Source organism: Cheilinus undulatus, linkage group 21 (assembly GCF_018320785.1).
Source record: "Cheilinus undulatus linkage group 21, ASM1832078v1, whole genome shotgun sequence".
Classification (NCBI taxonomy): Eukaryota; Metazoa; Chordata; class Actinopteri; order Labriformes; family Labridae; genus Cheilinus; species Cheilinus undulatus.
In genome coordinates this window covers 15,312,584-15,330,554 of record NC_054885.1, presented here as the reverse complement: position 1 = coordinate 15,330,554, position 17,971 = coordinate 15,312,584, and the positions used below count along the sequence as shown (strand labels likewise).

General features: G+C 39.2%; 1 protein-coding gene across 1 annotated transcript; it reads right to left on the bottom strand.

Moving 5' to 3' along the window:
• Positions 1-4,549: 4,549 nt before the first annotated feature.
• prr14 (proline rich 14) lies at positions 4,550-17,923 on the bottom strand. Its single transcript, XM_041817569.1, has 11 exons — positions 17,829-17,923; positions 16,330-16,358; positions 16,063-16,237; positions 15,035-15,188; positions 14,876-14,941; positions 13,856-13,896; positions 9,679-12,465; positions 9,467-9,608; positions 8,716-8,825; positions 8,169-8,237; positions 4,550-6,621 (listed from the first exon to the last, which is right to left on the bottom strand). The coding sequence occupies exons 3-11, from the start codon at positions 16,203-16,205 to the stop codon at positions 6,330-6,332; spliced, it is 3,804 nt and encodes a 1,267-aa protein (XP_041673503.1). The 5' UTR covers positions 16,206-16,237; positions 16,330-16,358; positions 17,829-17,923; the 3' UTR covers positions 4,550-6,329.
• Between the last annotated feature and the right edge of the window lie 48 nt (positions 17,924-17,971).

Sequence of the window (17,971 nt, the reverse complement as noted above, 5' to 3'; positions counted from 1 at the left end):
ATGCAGCACAGGATAAAACTAAGGGAAAGGTTTCAGTTTGTGAAAATATGTCAGAAGGACAAAACAGGACGTTTGACCTGCACGTACAAGAAACAGAACATGAGAACTAATGAGAGAAGGAAGGGTTTGACTTGTGTGAGTGGGAGGGAAGACGTAAGCGTCAAAAGAAAGAGCCTGCACTGTGAATGGGTGTGGAAGTTTCACACACAGGGCAGGAGTTTCAGTCCCAGCTTGCAGCACTGTCTGTCATTTAACAACTAATACAGCCCTGGGCTTTCACAGGGACGGGGCAGCCTCCGAGCTGGTGTCTGTTGAGCTTAGACTACAATGACAGGAGTGGTGTTTGGATGATCACATATGGAAACAAACCTCAAACTGGGATTTTATCCTCAAACAAGAAGGAATTACACCTGCTTTAATATCTTTAGGATCTCTGCACTTGACAAGATAAGAAGTTGCTTGATTTACAGAGGAGACACTGTGAGATTCCACTTGGTATTGAACAGGTTTGTATCATTTTGTAAGAATTTAATGCTTTCATGACTTTTAATTATGTCTAAAACTAACATTTGGTTCATTTAACTCCCAATCTGAGAGCCCCATTGTGGAAATTATCATTGTAACACAGTAGGTCCAACTTCTGAGGGTAGTGTAAAGAAGCATGACACCTCTCCTACAAATGATTCACAGGTTTGTGCAACAAGACACATTGAAACAAGTATTATGAACTGCCAAGAAAGTTGATTTCTCAAGAGCCAAACATGCAGAGTATGCTGCTGTGACGCTGAGATCAAATCAGAGATCAAACACGTTACGTTTCTCTTCGTCATAACAAGCTGCCAGCCAAGCGAGATATTTTGGCATATTTTTAAGTGTGATCATACTAGTTTTTCAAGTATATTTTTTGTGTAAAGCTCAAAGAGAACACTTGACACTGCTGTTACGTAGAGCAGAACAATAGGTGCTTTTTGTTTCCTTTTTGGAGATCAAAAAAGTCCCCAGGTTCCCAAAGATGGAAGTGCTGTCTGAATATTTTGAAGGACATGTTGAGACTTGTAACAGAATTTTATTTCAAATTCTTCATGCTTGAATTGTGTTGCCAAGGCTAACAACTGTCAAAAGAGCAACTGAGGGACAGATTAAAAAAAATAACTATCGTAGAAAAGGGCCTGGGCTGTGTTTTGGCAGCGAGCATGCAGTCTAATTAAAGTTAAATATGGGAAGGAGACTCTGACGTTTTTGACATAGCAGAGATGACGTCTGAAAATCATGTCATTATATTCATAACAAAAGCAGGAATATAATAAGACCAGATTGAAAACATTCTTTCTAGTTGTGATCAATATAGCAGCTCATCTTTGTATACGATTCCTTAAAAAACAGAGTTCCCCTTAGAATTGAGGCAATTAAGTATGTGAATTTTGAAGAAGCAAACATTTACTTAGCAAAGGTAAGACAAAAAGTGAAACCAGTTTCTACAATGTCTCTTTATCTTGAAAAACAAACAGGCTGTTTCCAGTCCTGGGATCCTTTAGTCTTTGAATTCATATCTGAAACAGATAATAAAAATGGTGGTTATTTTGTCTTTGTTTTAAATAGAAACATCTAACTTCTTTTCTGTAGTCAAAAGTGGAAGAGAAAGGGTTTTAAAATAGGTGGTTTCATTCATTTTGAATAAGTATGCACACCATATCTGCAGTATAAAAGTAGAGGATTCTGATTTAGAAAATTCAGTAGCTTGTATTACAGGGTAAATTTTGATAACTTTTTTGGATTTGATCTTCCTTATCAGTTTTAGTCACATTTTCATCATATCAACCGTTTTTGTCTTGAATAAGGTGACGAAACTCCAAAAGCTTTTAGTCCAGTATTACTCAACAAAAGTCATTACATTTTAGAGTTATCCTTTAGTCAAGACATTTATTCCCAGGGGGCATGTATGGCTGAGTGGTTAGATCACACCTCATGTTCAAGTCTTTCATTGCATGTCACTCTCTCATCTCAGTTCCCCACTGTATCCACTGTCATATCTCTCAAATAGAAAAAGGGCAAAAAGCCCCCAATGCAGTGGTTATGGGATTGGTTGGTACAGGTCCTGTTTAATTGCATGCCTTCCCCACTCTCTCTCCATTTTCTGTTCAGCTGTCCTGGACAGGAAAGCAAAAGGACCCCCTATAAAAATCTTTCAAAACAAATAGCAAGACAGTCTGACTGCAGACCGCTGACCTCAGTATGATCCTAACAAATACAAAGTGAAACAGGAAGTGTATCTTCAGCTGTACTGTATGAAACATACTGTAGGGCTTTTGCTTTGAAAAGCTGCAAACCAGAATCAATTTAGTCCTGCTGCCAGTTGATAACATCATTCTGGCTCATCTATTTTGACCAAGCAAAATCTCCCTGTATTTCAGATTTATTTTTCCGGCTTCAAATGAAAAACATGAAGAGGGTTAGGTAAATGTGGCGTGCAAAGTTTTCTTAAAGATGTGTTTTTGTTTGCAGAAATGTCTGATAAACCTCAGATATGTATCCCAGTGGATGAAGAGATACCCCTGAATCTCATCGCAGGCTCCGGTGATATGCAGAAAAATGACGATTTTCACCAAGCAACCATCAGTACTGAACGACACGCTGCCATCTGCTGTGATGACAAACATCACAGGAAGCTCGCCATCTGCAGCATCATCTGTGGGATCTCCTGCATTGGAATAAAGGCTCTGATAAACTCAGTTAAGGTAACTGATCCTTGGTCAAAATGTCAAGGCCTAAAGCTGCACATTCCACATTCTTTACCTGCTACTCTGAGCTGCAGCTGGGTGTCAGCTTGACAAACGGAAATCAAATAAGTTCAGGCTGTCACTGTTACTGTGATAACCAGAGGACAGGAAAAGAGTTCTGGGAGGATAAAATGATTTTGGGCTGCGTCCCACTTTTTGTGGTTACCTTATTTTGACGAAACAATCAATGTTTTGGAAACGACCAATACTTCCACAGGGAAGGACAGATCCCGTCTTCATTCAGTGTAAAAATCTCCCTAAAATTCAGCTGAAGTGGATAAGAAAAATAAACTCATCTTTAGTTTTATATTTCTTTTTTGTACTTAACAGGTAGTATCTGCTTGTTTAGCCAAGGCTATAAGACAATAACACACAAAGAAAAGACAGCCTCTAATGCAAGGCAACTCATTGGGTCTTAATTTCAATGAAGACTTCAATTTCCCACATCTGTATGCATTTTGACCAAAGGTTTTGTCATACGTGGTAAATGGAGCCGGCTTCCTTTCCTTTGTAACACAAAATATGCTCTGTCCTCTCACCAAAACAGCTCTCACTTTGATTTAAGTGAGGAGCAGAGGCAGCCACGGCACAACCTCCACTTAGAAGTAGGCTGATATTTACAGCCAATTTAGGGCCAAAATAGGCCTATATATACAGCCAATAACATTTGATAATACTGTATATTCAGTCAAGAACAGATGTATTAGTTGCAAACATCAGCAGAAATGTCTAAATTTGCCGATACAGATTATATACTGTTTCAGCTAACATCTGACAATATTATGCAGATTACAACCTGTCTCCCTAGTGATTTAAATATCATCAGAAACAATTGCAGCACTGCTTTTTACCATACTTGAGCAGGCTACAGACTTAAACTTCTAAGTTATGAATTTCATATTAACTTGACTCTGACACTTTCGTTTCTTTCGTAACCTTTGTTCCCTCTCAATGAAAGAAAAGGCTAGGATTAGCAGGAGCAGTCTGTCAGGACTTTTGTTGAGAACCAGTGGCTCATCTGTTCAAGTCCTGATACAGAACATTCACATCCTGAACAATGCCAAGGTGCCATTCAGTCAGGCACTGAATCCTCCCCAGTCCCTGTGCAGCCCGTCACTCTTAACTCTCTTCTAACATGCATGTCGAACAATCCTGCTTATGCTTTCAGGCTTGTGTAGTCTACAAAAACAGGGTTAAGTTCAAGTTCCCCTTAGAAAACTAAAGCAAGCAAAAGGGAATTTACGCCTTCTGCAAACGGAGGCACATTTTTCTCAAATTTCTTTGAAAAACGGACACTGTAGCATGAGTCTGCACCACAATGAAAAAGTTGGGAGTCAGAAAGCAGAAGGTGGCTTAGGATCCACATTTTTGTTCTGTGTATTTTCACACTGAACAAGAAACATACAAGACTACTCTGTACAAAAAATGTGTGACTTAAAGATTATGTAAGAGATCTCTGGTAGAGTGAATTTGACATTGGAGCCACTATATGAGTTACAGTCGGGAAAGTGCCTCCGATAAACTAGAAATAAGCTACATTTGATAAATGTACGATTATCAGTAAGGGAGGACGAGGATAGACTAAACATTTGGCACATTGGCCAAGAGAAAGCAGGAGAGGTAGAGTCAGCAAACAATTAGGCAACAAGAAAAAATGTAATGAGGCAAAACTTTTAATATTACTACAGAAACCAGTTGTTTTGATGTAATTATGTCTTAAATATGTTGACTTTCCTTTATAAAATTATTTTCTTTTCCAATTCTAAACAGGCTGAGAAGACAGAAGATCCCACAGTAGCTGCGAAGCATTTGAGACGGGCCAAAAAATTAGGCATCACCTCCATCATGATATGGATTTTGATTCTGGTTTCAATTCCCATTCTAATGGCGTTGATCTCATATATTTTCACACTGATAGATTGAAGAGAACAACGGCAATTTCTCCTTTGATACTGGCTGAGTAGATACACTGATGGAAGACAGTACAAAGCAGATCATCAACTCCTAAAGGCCACAAAGGTGTGAAGAAACCAGCACTTACACTCTGCTACACCATTTCTTTACATGCAAAATGGTATTAAACTGTAACACTTTGTTTTTTATACGCTGTAATATTTATTTAACAATGTATGAACATATGGACAATGCAAAATCTACATGAGCATATAAAATTCAGCATTAACTAAAGTCTATGACACTACAGAACATTTACATTATATATTAAAGGTTAGAAATGTTATGCCCACTAATGACCCAATCCTCAACATGTTTGCACCTTTAATGCAATAAATAACAGTCAATCAATAACGTATCAATATAAATGTGATCATTGAGGATTGGGTCATTGCTAGAAAGAAAATGGCATGGCAGCACTTCATCAGGACATCATAGGTTTCTGCTCCAGTTGCCATGGTTTCTTGACATTATTGCATTGTTACCATGTAAATAGTATAAATGTATTAGTATGCTGTACTTTTATACAAACATATAAAACAATTTTATAACAAAACAAGGAAAAATTCTGTGCTTTTTGTGCTTGAAACATCTCGACATGCCCTCATAAAACCAGCGACATTTACAAATACGCCTACAAAACATTTAAAACCAGAAAAGTTTACAGTTAAGGCAACCTGATAAATTTTGGCCAATAAGATCTTACTTTCATAGGCATTTTATCGAGAAGTTATAATATAAACACCACAAAAGAACCCAGAGAGATCCACAGGTAATAAAAAACAACCAGGAAAGCTCGACTCTTGGTTAGAAATGCTCTCTGAAGTGCTAAAAAATAAAATCAATACAACAATAAACCACTCCAGCCAGAACATCAACAAATAATTGATTAATAGAACAGGCTCTGCCCCGAGCTGAAGAGAACAAGTCTTGGTTTTGAAATTGGTTGCTGTGAAAACAAATCTCTGCCTGGCAATTTTACAAAGTTTTAGTCTGCACTGAATAAAAAGTAGCTGCCTTTTCAAAATAACTTAATAGGATTGTGAAAGAGCACCACTGCTTATGTAATGCAAAGCTTTCTTTCAAAAGAGACAGTGCAAAAGAAAAACAAACATCATCTGCATGATCATTTTTGAAAAGACAAAACTTACAATCAATCGCTAATGTGGAAAAGTGTTCGGATTTCTAACTCAGGATTTTAATTTAACAAATACTGAAAATACATTTTGACTTAAGAAGTGTTAAGTTAAAGCTGAAATCCTCTTTCAAGACGGTTTCACTGAGAAAGTGGCCAGGGAATGATGGACGGAGATGTTTGAGGGCAGTGATGACACAAAAAGGCTCACTGTATAATAAATTTAACCACTATGTTTACAGCCTGCACTTTTGAGGAAATGCATGTATGTGTTCTTCAGCTTGCAAGCTCCAGATGCTAAGGAACGGAAATAAGTTCTTCAGTTGTTTGTCACCACAATAAATATACACGACTGAGGTGATAAAAATAGATCTGGAAGACTCCTGTGAATCTTCATGTTAGAAATAGTAAACAGAATTGTGTTCTTTCATGGCTGTCGTAAATCAACTTTTAATAGAAATCCGTCAGCTGTCTTTCTGATCGTGCATCAACCACAAATTCAGCTGATCCAGCTTGGCACAGAGAAGCGAGTCCACATCCTGTACACTGAGGGAGGGTTCTTCTTTAGGGAAGGCCCCCCTTCTCGTCCTGGACGATGAGTTTCCTGCCTTTCCAGCACCGACGAGAGGCTTCTTTGGCTTTCTGACCTCACCCACCTCCAGGAACTCCAAAAACCGTTTGAGACGCCTCTGGCCGAACCAGGACTCTGAGCCGTTCCGGCGATTGAGAGGAACCTCGAATATTGTCTCCAGTCGGCTGAAACATAAAATAAAAAAACTCTGATCAATAAGTGAATTCTGGAAGTTAGCAGCTATGTGTCAAATCCCTCAGAAAATATAGAATCAAGTGAAAAACAGAGGCTTAGTACAGGGTTGATGCATGCTTTTTTAAAATCAAATTTATGACCCAAACAAACCAAAAAATTTACCTCTCATTTACAGGCACTCATCACTAGATCACATAATTAACTTGCTAGCTAGGGACACAGTGGAGCTGTAAGGATGCACAGAACAGAAACAAGCGTGCAGACTGACGTTGGGTCTGGTGGAGCCCCATTAGCATCTCACTTGTATAGTTTTGCATTTATGACCTTTCAATACTTTTCAAAAGCCTTGCTATTGCTTTATTGATTGATCAACTTTTAATACCCTGTAGACACCCTGTACACTACTAAACCTACTCACAATACTGGCTGCAACAAATGCCAGATGATAAGGTAGTAGAATAACTATTGCTCCACCTCAGATGGTGTCAATACATGATTGAGTATGATTTACACTTTAACTTTGGTAAAGTCTTCTTTCTATTTGTTACTGTAGAGTAATTAGACATATATTTCATAGGTGGGGTCACTAATATTTCAGGACAGCATAAATCTTAGGATCTGTAGATATACTTCTGACAGTTACTGAGTAATTAACAATTTTCTATATGATTATAAAGATAAAAACTATATGTAGGTAAGGTGCATGTGCAGCAGTGTCCTTAATAGTTAGCCTTGATAACAAGCTATGTTTTAATCAAGTTTTAACAACATTCCTTCTTACTTTATTTTTGGATTTTTATTAATTCATTTTCTGGGGTAAATGTGGAAATGCTTTAATGTGTGAGATTTAAACACACTTTATGAATACTGAAGTAATAGTGCACTGAAAGCACACTGAGCTGAATCTGTTATGGACTGTGCTCTGCACCTTAAATTACTATTGATATTGCTAATACAGCTAATTTACTCAATGATATAAGCTTTCTTTTGGTGCCACCCTCTGGTCAAATAAGTAACAGAGTAGTTTGAAGCTGGAGCAGTTTCAAATCCTATTTCATCCTCATTCTTAGGAGGATGTTGATTTTAGCCTTAAGAGTATCTTTAAACTTGGGAAGAACAAAATAGAGTAACAAAACAACTCTCCCTCGTGCAACATGAAAGTAATAAAAGGAATTTCTCACAGCTTAAAATGTTTTAATAACATTTATAATCTAGGTTTTTTCTATTGCTGTTACGGTAAAATCATTAGTTTAATCAGTATGAAGCATTGGACACAACAAGCTTATGCATTTGCATCTTGAGTAGTTAAAACAGTTTTTTATACCATAAAAAAAGATTCCTTGCATGTTATTTATAGCAAAATCAATCAAAAGAGTCAGAGGTGAAGTTACACTGAGTGCTCCAAACTGTAAGAGGGTGAAGTTAATGTTACCCTGCTGATTGTGATCTATTAACCTATATGGTGTACCAATGCTGTCTTTATGTCTTTAGCATCGCTCTACATGCATTCAGATCAATGCAGCGATGTTGGCCTTACCTTTCAGGTGGTTTGCTGAAATTCTTATTGGTGTAAATTTCTTCCAAACTGAACTCCTTCTTTTTCAGCCTGTGTTGGAACATATGTAAAAAAAAAAGTAGTTGAAAAGAATGCATATTGATCAGAGAGTGTTCAATAGTAAACAAACATATATTGACAGTGACATACATTTCTGTTCAATAGCTTTCAGCGAGGACAGATTGTGACCTGGTACAGTCTGTCCTACTTTTATTGAAGAGTGAGATTCTACTACTATTCTATGTTTTCCACTGCTGCAGGTGAGTGAATGCCAAAACTGCACCTTCAATATTTAGTCGGCAGAGAATTTCTTGTACTGAAATGCTGCATGCCTGGAGATCTTAACGGCCTTTGCGTGTGACACAGTGTTATGTAATCAGATAGACGTGTAGTGCTAGCAACAAGTAGAAGATTTCCCTTTGAATTTGCTGCCCATGCTACTCTCACCTTCATCAAAATGTTACAGTCACCATACAGAATCCTTTGTCTCCAGTTTGCTAAGATGCTCATTCATGTAAACAGGGTTTACCTGATAGGTTTGGGCAGGCCCATGGGTGTCAGGTTGTTCTGAGGTTTGGGTAATGTTTTCCGAATTCTGATAGATGACACCTTCCCTCGTTCCTCAAGTTTTTGCACCACCTGCGATAGCAAAAAACAGTATCTTTAATTGTTTTTGACAGAATTCCAACATAAATGGTGAAAACATAAAGTGATTACATGAAAAATAAGAAAACTAGGCCTAAGATTATCAATAAATATCTCTGACGGAATGACTGCAGAATTTAAGACTAAGAAAGTAACCCATTAATTAACTATCATAACAAATCCCCTTCTAGTTATTGTCCCCAGTTGTTGAATAACAATTAAGATTTGTAAGTGCCAAATATTACATTGTACTTTGTATGTCATTACTAAATGATTAATGGCATCAAACAGTAGAGTTTATTCAATGACTACCAACTATTTACCCCATTTGACATGAAGTTTTACTATTTTCATGTGCAAGTTTAGTCTACTAAAGGATTAGACGTTGTCATCCCTACTGTTAATCCCTAGAATTACTAGTCAGTTAAACAAAGTAAAAGGCTGGTTGGCACAAACAATGCCAGGGTCAAATTTTCTTCCCGGTCCAGTGTCACATTCTGCAATGGCATGCAGACAAAAAGGACAAAAGGCTAGTGGTGTGAGCACCAGTAATGCTAACAAAAGTGTCTTTTAAATTACACTTATAACATGTGCAATAATACATTGTTACTGCACTTTTAGGAAATAATGCCTACCTTGATTTCAGAATCAGACAATGCTTTTTCTTCTCTGAGCGCCACATCTTCAAACTCCTGACTGGATGAGCTCGTGTCCTCACCGTCGTCCTCCTCTTCACTCTGCCCTCTCCTCTCGATTTCACACTCCAAGGGGTTCCCACTGCAGAGAATCATAATCAGCAATGTGCAAAAACAACTGACACTATGACACATCTCGTTAGAGATTTTACCTGCTACTAGACTCCAAGGAAGCACAAGAGGAGTCAGCTCTTTGTAGGAATCCTGGAAGGCGCCACGTGGAGGGGCTCAGTGGGTAAAAGGAGGAAGAGGAGGAGGGAGAGGAAGCATGAGAGGAGGAGCTGGGGCTCCCTACAGCTTTGTCCTTCTTGGAGAGGAAAGCCAGGGGGCTTGAGAGGAAACAGGAAGCAAGAGCTGTCAGGGATGTGGTGGGAGAAAGTGCTACACTTGGAGGCAGGTGCTGGGTGGAGCTGTCGTATGGGACGGATCTCCTGGTTGGGTACACCTCCTTACGAAGGCAGAGGGGGGCAATCTCCCTCTCCACTTCTAGACTGCAGACGGTGTGTCGACGGGCCCGCCGCAGGGATTTGTGGGAGTGATGGGTGAAGTGAGAGTGTGAGGACTGATGCTGTTGTGGTGTGTGGACCTTGCTATGATGTGGCGAATGCAGGGAGGAGGTCCAGGATGTGTCGTGGTGACGGAGAGATGGTATCTCTGGGCAGGAGTAGCTGCGTAACAGGCTTCTTGAAGGGCTGCTCTCTGATGAGCGTGTAGCCAGGTCTGCATCTTCCATAGTGACAGAGTCTGTCAAGTCTGTACCTTTACGGTTCCAACTGTGGACAACCCTACATCTCCTCCTTTGTTTGTCTACTCTCCTGGGCCTGAAGGTGACCCCTCTTGCAGTCGAACGTAGCCTAGAAATGCAGACACTGCTGCCGATGTTAGCTTCAGCATCTGAAGAAAAAGCTTCATCTTTCACAGGAGTGCTTTTCTTTTCTTTCTCTTTCATTACACGCTCATCAATATTATCTAATTTTACATAACAGTCTAACTGATGCTGGGGAAGTGAAGGTTGACTTTCAGAGGGTGTCATTTCAAAATACACAGGGTCCACTGAACTTTTGCCATCTTCAAACTGGTTCTCTTTGGTTGTCAAAACATTAGGAACGCTTTGCTTTGTCTCTCCATCCCAAGCACACGCAGATGGCTTAACAACACCTCTTGGACCCTTTTTGGGTCTTTTGGACGGCTTCTTAGGCTCCGTGCTCCTGCTGTCTTCCTGTTGAGAGGCATTAGAATCAGTCGGTGTGAGTTCCATTGGCTGCACTGATAGCGTCATGGATGAGGTAGAAACTGGCGTGCTGTCTGGTTCTGCTTGATTTGGCGATTTTCTCTTTAGTTGTTTCTTTTTTATCTCTGTGGATCTGCCTGGTGTCTGGAGGTGCTTTATATCAGGACGGGTGAGGACTTCTGACAGCGGCTCCTGCTTGAGTTGGGTGATAGCCACTGTGGTTTCGAGATCCATACTGTTAACAGAGTTACCAAGATCTGTTGTTGTCTTCTGGGGTCTTTTTCTTAAACTAGAGGGCTTCACCTTTCTGTTGCTGCCTGTTTTAGTGGTTTCTGTCACATCACTGTTTTTATCCAGCGAGCAAACCATCATCCCATTAGAGGAATTTTTAGTCTGTGCCTGTAATGCTTCTTCAATTAGCACAGCAGGCATTCTTTGTGCACTTTTTCCTTTCGAATTTGCTCTTGTTGAAACAGCTGGTCCTTTTCTAGCAGGTTTTAGAGTATCTTTGTCATCCATACTGCTAACTTCTTTTTTCGGTGATCCTAGCCTTGTCAGCATGCCACCATCTGATATCGCTTGTTTGTGTGGATCCTTTGTATGTATTTCAGCAGCCAATCGCTTTCTCTTCACAAAGTCCTGGGAGTTGCAGTCTAGTTTGCGCTCCCTCTTTGTTCTCCCCAGACTTACAGATGAAGATGTTTCAGGATTTAACAGAGTTCCCAGAGCAGACTTAAGCATCCTTTTTTTGGCGCTATTATTTATATTATTCCGAATCTTTGGACGAACCAGATTGCAACTTTCTGTTTGTCCGACATCAGCATCACAAACAATGTGAGGAGAGTCCTTGTCAGACGACTCTGGAACAGATAATAAAGGGGATTCATCATTATTTGATTTGACTGAATTAATGAGAGAGAGTTGCTCATGAATAACCTCTGGTGGAGTTTCCTTTATAATATCAGATGATACAGTTTTAGAGGCAATTTTTCTTCTATTTCCAGTACATTTCCTTGGTAGTGGTTTCAGTCGAACAGCTAATTTGCGCTTTTGGTCCTCCATAAATGTGTTTATCTCTGTCACTGATTCATGTGAGGCACTTGCATGGGGTGAAGCCCCTACATAATCGGAAACTTCCTCAGAAACAAAGTGGGGTAGGGGATTTTGTAACAAAGGCACAGGACTAGGAGAATCTCTTTCCTTCAGAGTCATCAAACATTCATCTTCAAACGGTGTTGCTGCCAAGTCGAATGATAACCTTTTAGAATATTTTATAGTCTTTGTATTTTGTGCATCTTCGTCTTCAGCAGCATCCTGATCCCCATTCTCTCTTTGTGTAACTGGAGGAAACGCACCATTCTGTTTGGATAAATCCATGTCGGATGTCCCATCAGCCTGAAGCTTACACTCATCCATCTTTTCTGGATGGTCCAAAGAGAGTGGAGGACGGAAGAGTTTCACAGGACTCATGACGATCTCTGTGAAACTGGCCATCTTTGACTTGAAAGACTGAAACAAGGGGCCGATCACCCATCCTTTTGGGACAGGCACGTTTTCAACACCATGTCCAACGGTCAAACCACCACATGTATCCATCTCAACTTTGGTAGCATTACAGTTCTGTGAGGTTTTATCAGCAAACTGTTCTTCTAGATTTTCTGCTGCAGAGACAGTTGGGTTCTTCTGGGAAGTCCTGTGATCATTTTGCCTGTAATAAAAACAACAAAGGCAAGTAAGACTTTTAACAACATTCAAAAAGCACAAACTGTGTTATTAATCCAGCTTGATCATCAAAAAATTGTAATATTAGACAAAGATAACCTGCGTAAATATCTGAAGTTTCTAAATGATGACTTCATTGAAGTGAAACTATACCCATATTTACACAAGAAAAGTCGCCACAAAGGAGTCCAGTCATCAACGTTCAGATGCCACAAAAGTTGAGTAAGATCAGAAAGACCAAAGACCGAAAGACTAAATTAAAACAAATCTGCACAGACAAGTGGGCCAAAATTCCTCCAAAGCGATATGAAAGGCTCATTGCCAGTTATCATAAATGCTTGCCTATAGTTGTTGCAGCCAAGGTGGCACAACCAGTTATTAGGTTTAAGGGAGCAATTTGTTTTTCACAAAGCGTCAGGTGCATTTTATCTCAGCCTAATATTAAAATTTGTTTGCTGAACTGAAACATTTAAGTGTGGCAAATATGCGAAAAATCACAGCAAATCAGGATGGAGGCAAATACTACTTTCATAGTATGTATGCAAACATCTAAATTTTCACCATTTTTTTTCCTTCTAGAGCTCTAGTTTAACATCTACATGGTCAGGGTGAGCTGATGTAAAATCATTGTCACACATGCCCTCAAACAATCATTTGTGTGCAGAGAATAACATTCTGGGAAACAGTTATTGCACTGAAGCAGTTTCATTTCATATGTGGAGTTCAGATTCCCATCTATGATCTCACACCAATGGCAGGATGTAAATGCTATCACCCTTCCTTGCTCATATATGGTGAATATTATTGAATAATCTTAGCCGTATTCACACAATTGCTCAAACCAACTCCATGATGAGAATTCAACAGGGGGTTGGGAAAAAAAATTCCAGGTAAAGGTGGAAAATTTGTCTGCTTTTGTTTACACATGCAGCTAAACTCAAACTTATGCAAGATTTCAGGGCATATTCTGTGCATGTGTAGAAAAGCAGCAGGATATATTCATAAAAATGCACTGTGACAAAGCTGGCCAGGGTAACAGCATTTGTATCACACAACCGGTGTGATCTTGCTTTATACTCTTCCTGCTCACTGGAAGGTGAAAATGATCATTATAGTGTCCAGCCCTCTCTGTTTGTCCACTACATTTAATTTCCACAGAATCTCTTTTGGGTCATGTCCTGTCATCTGAGGCCCCCCTCTTCCCTTCCGTTCACCAGAGAACACTTCATGCTGTGAGGGACATATGTGCATAAGCAACTCAAGAAGATTTTAGGGGCAGTCTGTCCCAAAATGTTGTAGAAATTATCAGGAGGTCATGTGTGAAACAAGCACAAGTTAGCACACAATCGCTGAGACATATCTACTGCAACACTTACTTATTCTGCTGCTCTGCTGCAAAACTGAAGTCACATTTCTCCTGCAAGAGAAAAAACAGAAAATTCTTTATCATCCTGAAACCTCCCGTATAACCATGTTTGACTGAGCATTGATAAAACTTTAATGTCTGTTCGTGGGGAAATTTTGTCTGGCTTCATGCACCATAAATCTCTGGAACTACTACACTGAACAGCAACTTCACCTGCAAACCAATAAAATCGGACACGCTTCTGTGGAGGTTTGACTGTGTTGCTTAGTACTTGAGTGCATCCACTGTGAAACAACTGCACTTATAGTCCAAGTCAATCAAACAGCCCTGCACAATCTTTGTCATTTGCTCACAGAAGGTTTGGGTTAGAAATCCAACTGCATATCTGCTTGGAAATCATGATAATTCCACTGTGCCAGAAGCAGAGTCTGGGTTTCTTGCACATCTTAATGCATTTTCATGATGCTTGGAGAATGGAAGAACTTCATGACTACTAGTCAAAACGTGCCTCTATTGTCATAAAGATGTTTTATACTAAATGTTTCTAAAGTTGTGATCATTGACCTTACGATCTCCTTTGGCCGGCTGTTGTAAATAAATGACTGGTAGCGATAACAGCCCCGATTCACAAACAATTCCTACAGTCATGCTGCCTTATTGACACTATATTCGCTCATCTCTCTGGTTTCACTAGACTCAGGGAGAAGTAGTCAATAACGATGAACAGCACACTGTAATATCTGTGATGTTCACATTAGTGGGTCACATTAGACACACGATGGCCCGTCTGTGTCTGATGCAGCAGACCGTGAAGGAGGATTAAGTCCCTCAATTAACCCTCACACCCCGTTGACTGTACAGGTCTTCAGTGTTGACATACACAGACATACTGTAAAGCTGCTGCAACAGATTAGACGCTGAGTGCTGCAGGACAAGGAGGACATTAAGACTGAGGGCATGCTAGCAGACTGTGACTGTAACAGAGAGGATACAGCATGAGAAAACTACGTAGAGAAAAGATTAAACTGACCTCGTTTTGTTTTTCACGTCTGTGCATGCTTTCAACTCTTGGCTGCTCAGACCGGGGCACTTGTACCTGCAAATCAGAAAGAATCATGTCTGGATGAGCATCTCCTCATTTGTTTGTAATCAAAAGAGTAACCCAACAACAATGAGGTGAAACTCCTACCATGCTGCCTGTGTCTCTAGTTCTCTTTGAGGGTGTCCGGTTTGGTCTTGATGGTCTCTGCACTGCTTGACTGTCTGTGTTACTCGTCTTTTTAGGAGTTTGTGATTGAATGCGACCGCTTCTTCTATGTCCAGATATTCCATCATTTGCACAGCTGTGGACGTTAGAAGAAAAAGTCAATTTGGCCAGTATCTAGCATTATTTGATCCCAATCTTTGGCCTGGAAAAATGTCTATCTCTATTTGGTATAGACCAATGTAGTCTAATTTACTTGAATGTATTTTGATTAGATTATACACAATTAAATCGTAGTTACCTGCAGCTATGACTATTGATAAAGCATGGACAGAAGTTTAACAGGAAAGAAACAGATGTATAGATAGATATTTATATAGTCCTGATAGAAGTTAAAGCAAATGGCTTAACTTGTAAAGTAAGTGTGACTGATGTCTACATCCTCTGGATTCTTTTACCTCATGGAAAATCAGTGGTTAAATGCAAGTAGCACACAGGATCAATAACACTTGTTAGCCTATTTTTTTTTATCTGTCATCATATAACAAACACAAATGATAGCTAATGTAATTGTCCACATGCTACTAGACCAATTAATTGGAAACTGAAATGTTCTGAAATGTCGAATAGAGAGTTTGTGCAACATGTCTCCTGTAGTAACAGATGACCATGTCCACATGCCTGAATACACTGGTTGATGCCATGTAATTTGCTGATAAGATATTTGCATTTAGTAGCAGTTCAACAAGAGTACCAAATGAAGACACAGGTGAGTATATGTGTGACAGTGACTCCCAACAAAAAGGTCAGGTATATCAATTATAATGCTTTGTTAGCATCTAAATTGGACAGGTGCATATTCAAAGCAAGAAAACGTAATCTTAAAGTACAAAATCTAGGTCTTAAAGTCCTAAATTATGCCGTTCAAAGAAGCAAAAGGGTGTAAAAAAGCAAGGTAGAAAAAAATACAGCTACAAAAAAAATAAACCAAAGAGGTGCGAGGACAACTATACCTGGGAGTGATGGAGGAAAGGGGGAGGAGAGGTGGTGGAGGTTCACTGTGGGGAGGTGCACTACAGAAACTGTTTGGGGGAATAGCATCTTCATCCATTGGAAAAACTATCTGAGGGAGCGGGTCAGAGGGACAAGTCAACATCCCCTTGCTCTCTCTTTCTCTTCCTTGTCTCTCTGTAAATAGCATAAATTAAAAAAAAACATGCAGGGTATCATATCAGTATGAAAGCAAGTCAAAAAAGGGTTTAAAATGAGACTTCACTTACTTCTCTTGTCTATGGGATGGGGGTCTTGTCTGAAATTAAGAGCATAAAAGGGGATTAAAAAAGAAGATTCCCTTATGGAGCAATTCGTTTTGTCCACTGAAATCCATTTAATTTATCTGAATGAATAGAAAATATGATAAAAAATAAAAGGTTGCCAACATTTGTAAAGATAAATGGTCTATGGCCTATTCAAATATATCATTTTGACAAAACTATAAATTACTCTGATTAAATCCAACTCATGATCACATAGAAAACAGAAGATCTTATCATTGAAGCTACTGCAATGAATTTATGATTTTAAGTGTTTCCTAACAAAAAGAAAAAACACTGTTGCATACTTTAAACGGCCTAAGTCCCACTCAATATTTCTTTATAGTGGAACATTTTCCAAAAGCTATTTTGCCAGTCTAATTTTAAAATCCATCTAAATTTATATTGTCTTGTCGTCTTTTATTAGTCATACAGAGGAATCACTGTTAATCTTAGCTTCATAACCAGCTTACAAGTAGCAAGAGCTATCATTTTTTTAAATTTAAAGCATTAACTTACTTTAAAGGCCAGATAAATAAACAAAGAGATTTAAAATCATTGTTCAGCTATGAATACGTGGTAGTCCTTAGATTAACACACACCATGTCAATCCGGCTCTGATGAACGTTAACAGTGGAGTTTAATGTTGCTATATCATGTTTAATCTTGTTTTCCATCCAATTTGTAATGTACTGTGCTGATGTGAAGAGGGAACGAATTAAAATTAAGTGTTTACATTCAATTAGTTCAGCTTTGTATGAGCAGAGAACATTATAAATGAATTTTATTGTAGCTAATCAATGTTTTGCAGCAGGATAATAAAGCTTATATACATTGGAAACGCCGTTAGCAGTCAAAATCTTAACATTGAGGTTTGATAGATTTAAATAGCTCGCGTGTTTTGATTTTAGGCTCCGTCTTTGCCAGTCATTGTCGTTGGCACTTCACCCGTTTAAACGAAAAGGCACTTTTATTCAAGATTATAGTGGAAAGAAAGAGATAATCTTTCCGAAGAGTGGAGATAAACCTAGATTTGAGGCTAAAGACACACTACAGCGTTTGAAGTGAAGGTTTTTAATCAACTCGAAGCGGCGGTGAGATCACACTGAGCAATGTCTACTTGCTGGAACCAACGGTCTCATTTTAAAACTTTTATATTTCTAGTCATGTAAGCGTCCGTTATTCGTCAGTGTCGTGACTCAGTTACCTAAAAACAAAACCATGTATATAATTTTGCTTAACCTATCTTAATTGAGTTGTATTGATACTCCTTAAGTGCTGAATGGTTTGGCTAACACCGATATTCACAGTGGCATTCAATGTCTGAACCAGGGAATAGCCATGGCCCAGGAGCTGTCATCTCCAACGTTCACTTGTTTTCTATGGGCTAACTGGACACATCCCTATTTTTGTAACGTAGTCACAAACGATTATTAGTGCAAAATAGGTTAATAAGTTTAACCTACCTGGCGTGTTTGGTTAAACCAGCGTAGTATTCCGACCTCACCGTAAACAAGACATGCCGGACGGACGGCGCCCTACAGCGACTGGTAGATGTATCCGTTTTTACAAACCAACAACCAGACAGGCGGCTCAACCAATCACAGCG

What these genes read in the sequence shown, in the direction of transcription:
- prr14 (XM_041817569.1), bottom strand. Translation starts at nt 16,205, where the DNA reads ATGTTGACTTGTCCCTCTGACCCGCTCCCTCAGATAGTTTTTCCAATG. An exon ending in CTTTCCTCCATCACTCCCAG is followed by an intron (nt 15,189 to 16,062) that starts GTATAGTTGTCC and finishes TAACGTCCACAG; the next exon opens with CTGTGCAAATGATGGAATAT. An exon ending in TCCTTGGAGTCTAGTAGCAG is followed by an intron (nt 9,609 to 9,678) that starts GTAAAATCTCTA and finishes GATTCTCTGCAG; the next exon opens with TGGGAACCCCTTGGAGTGTG.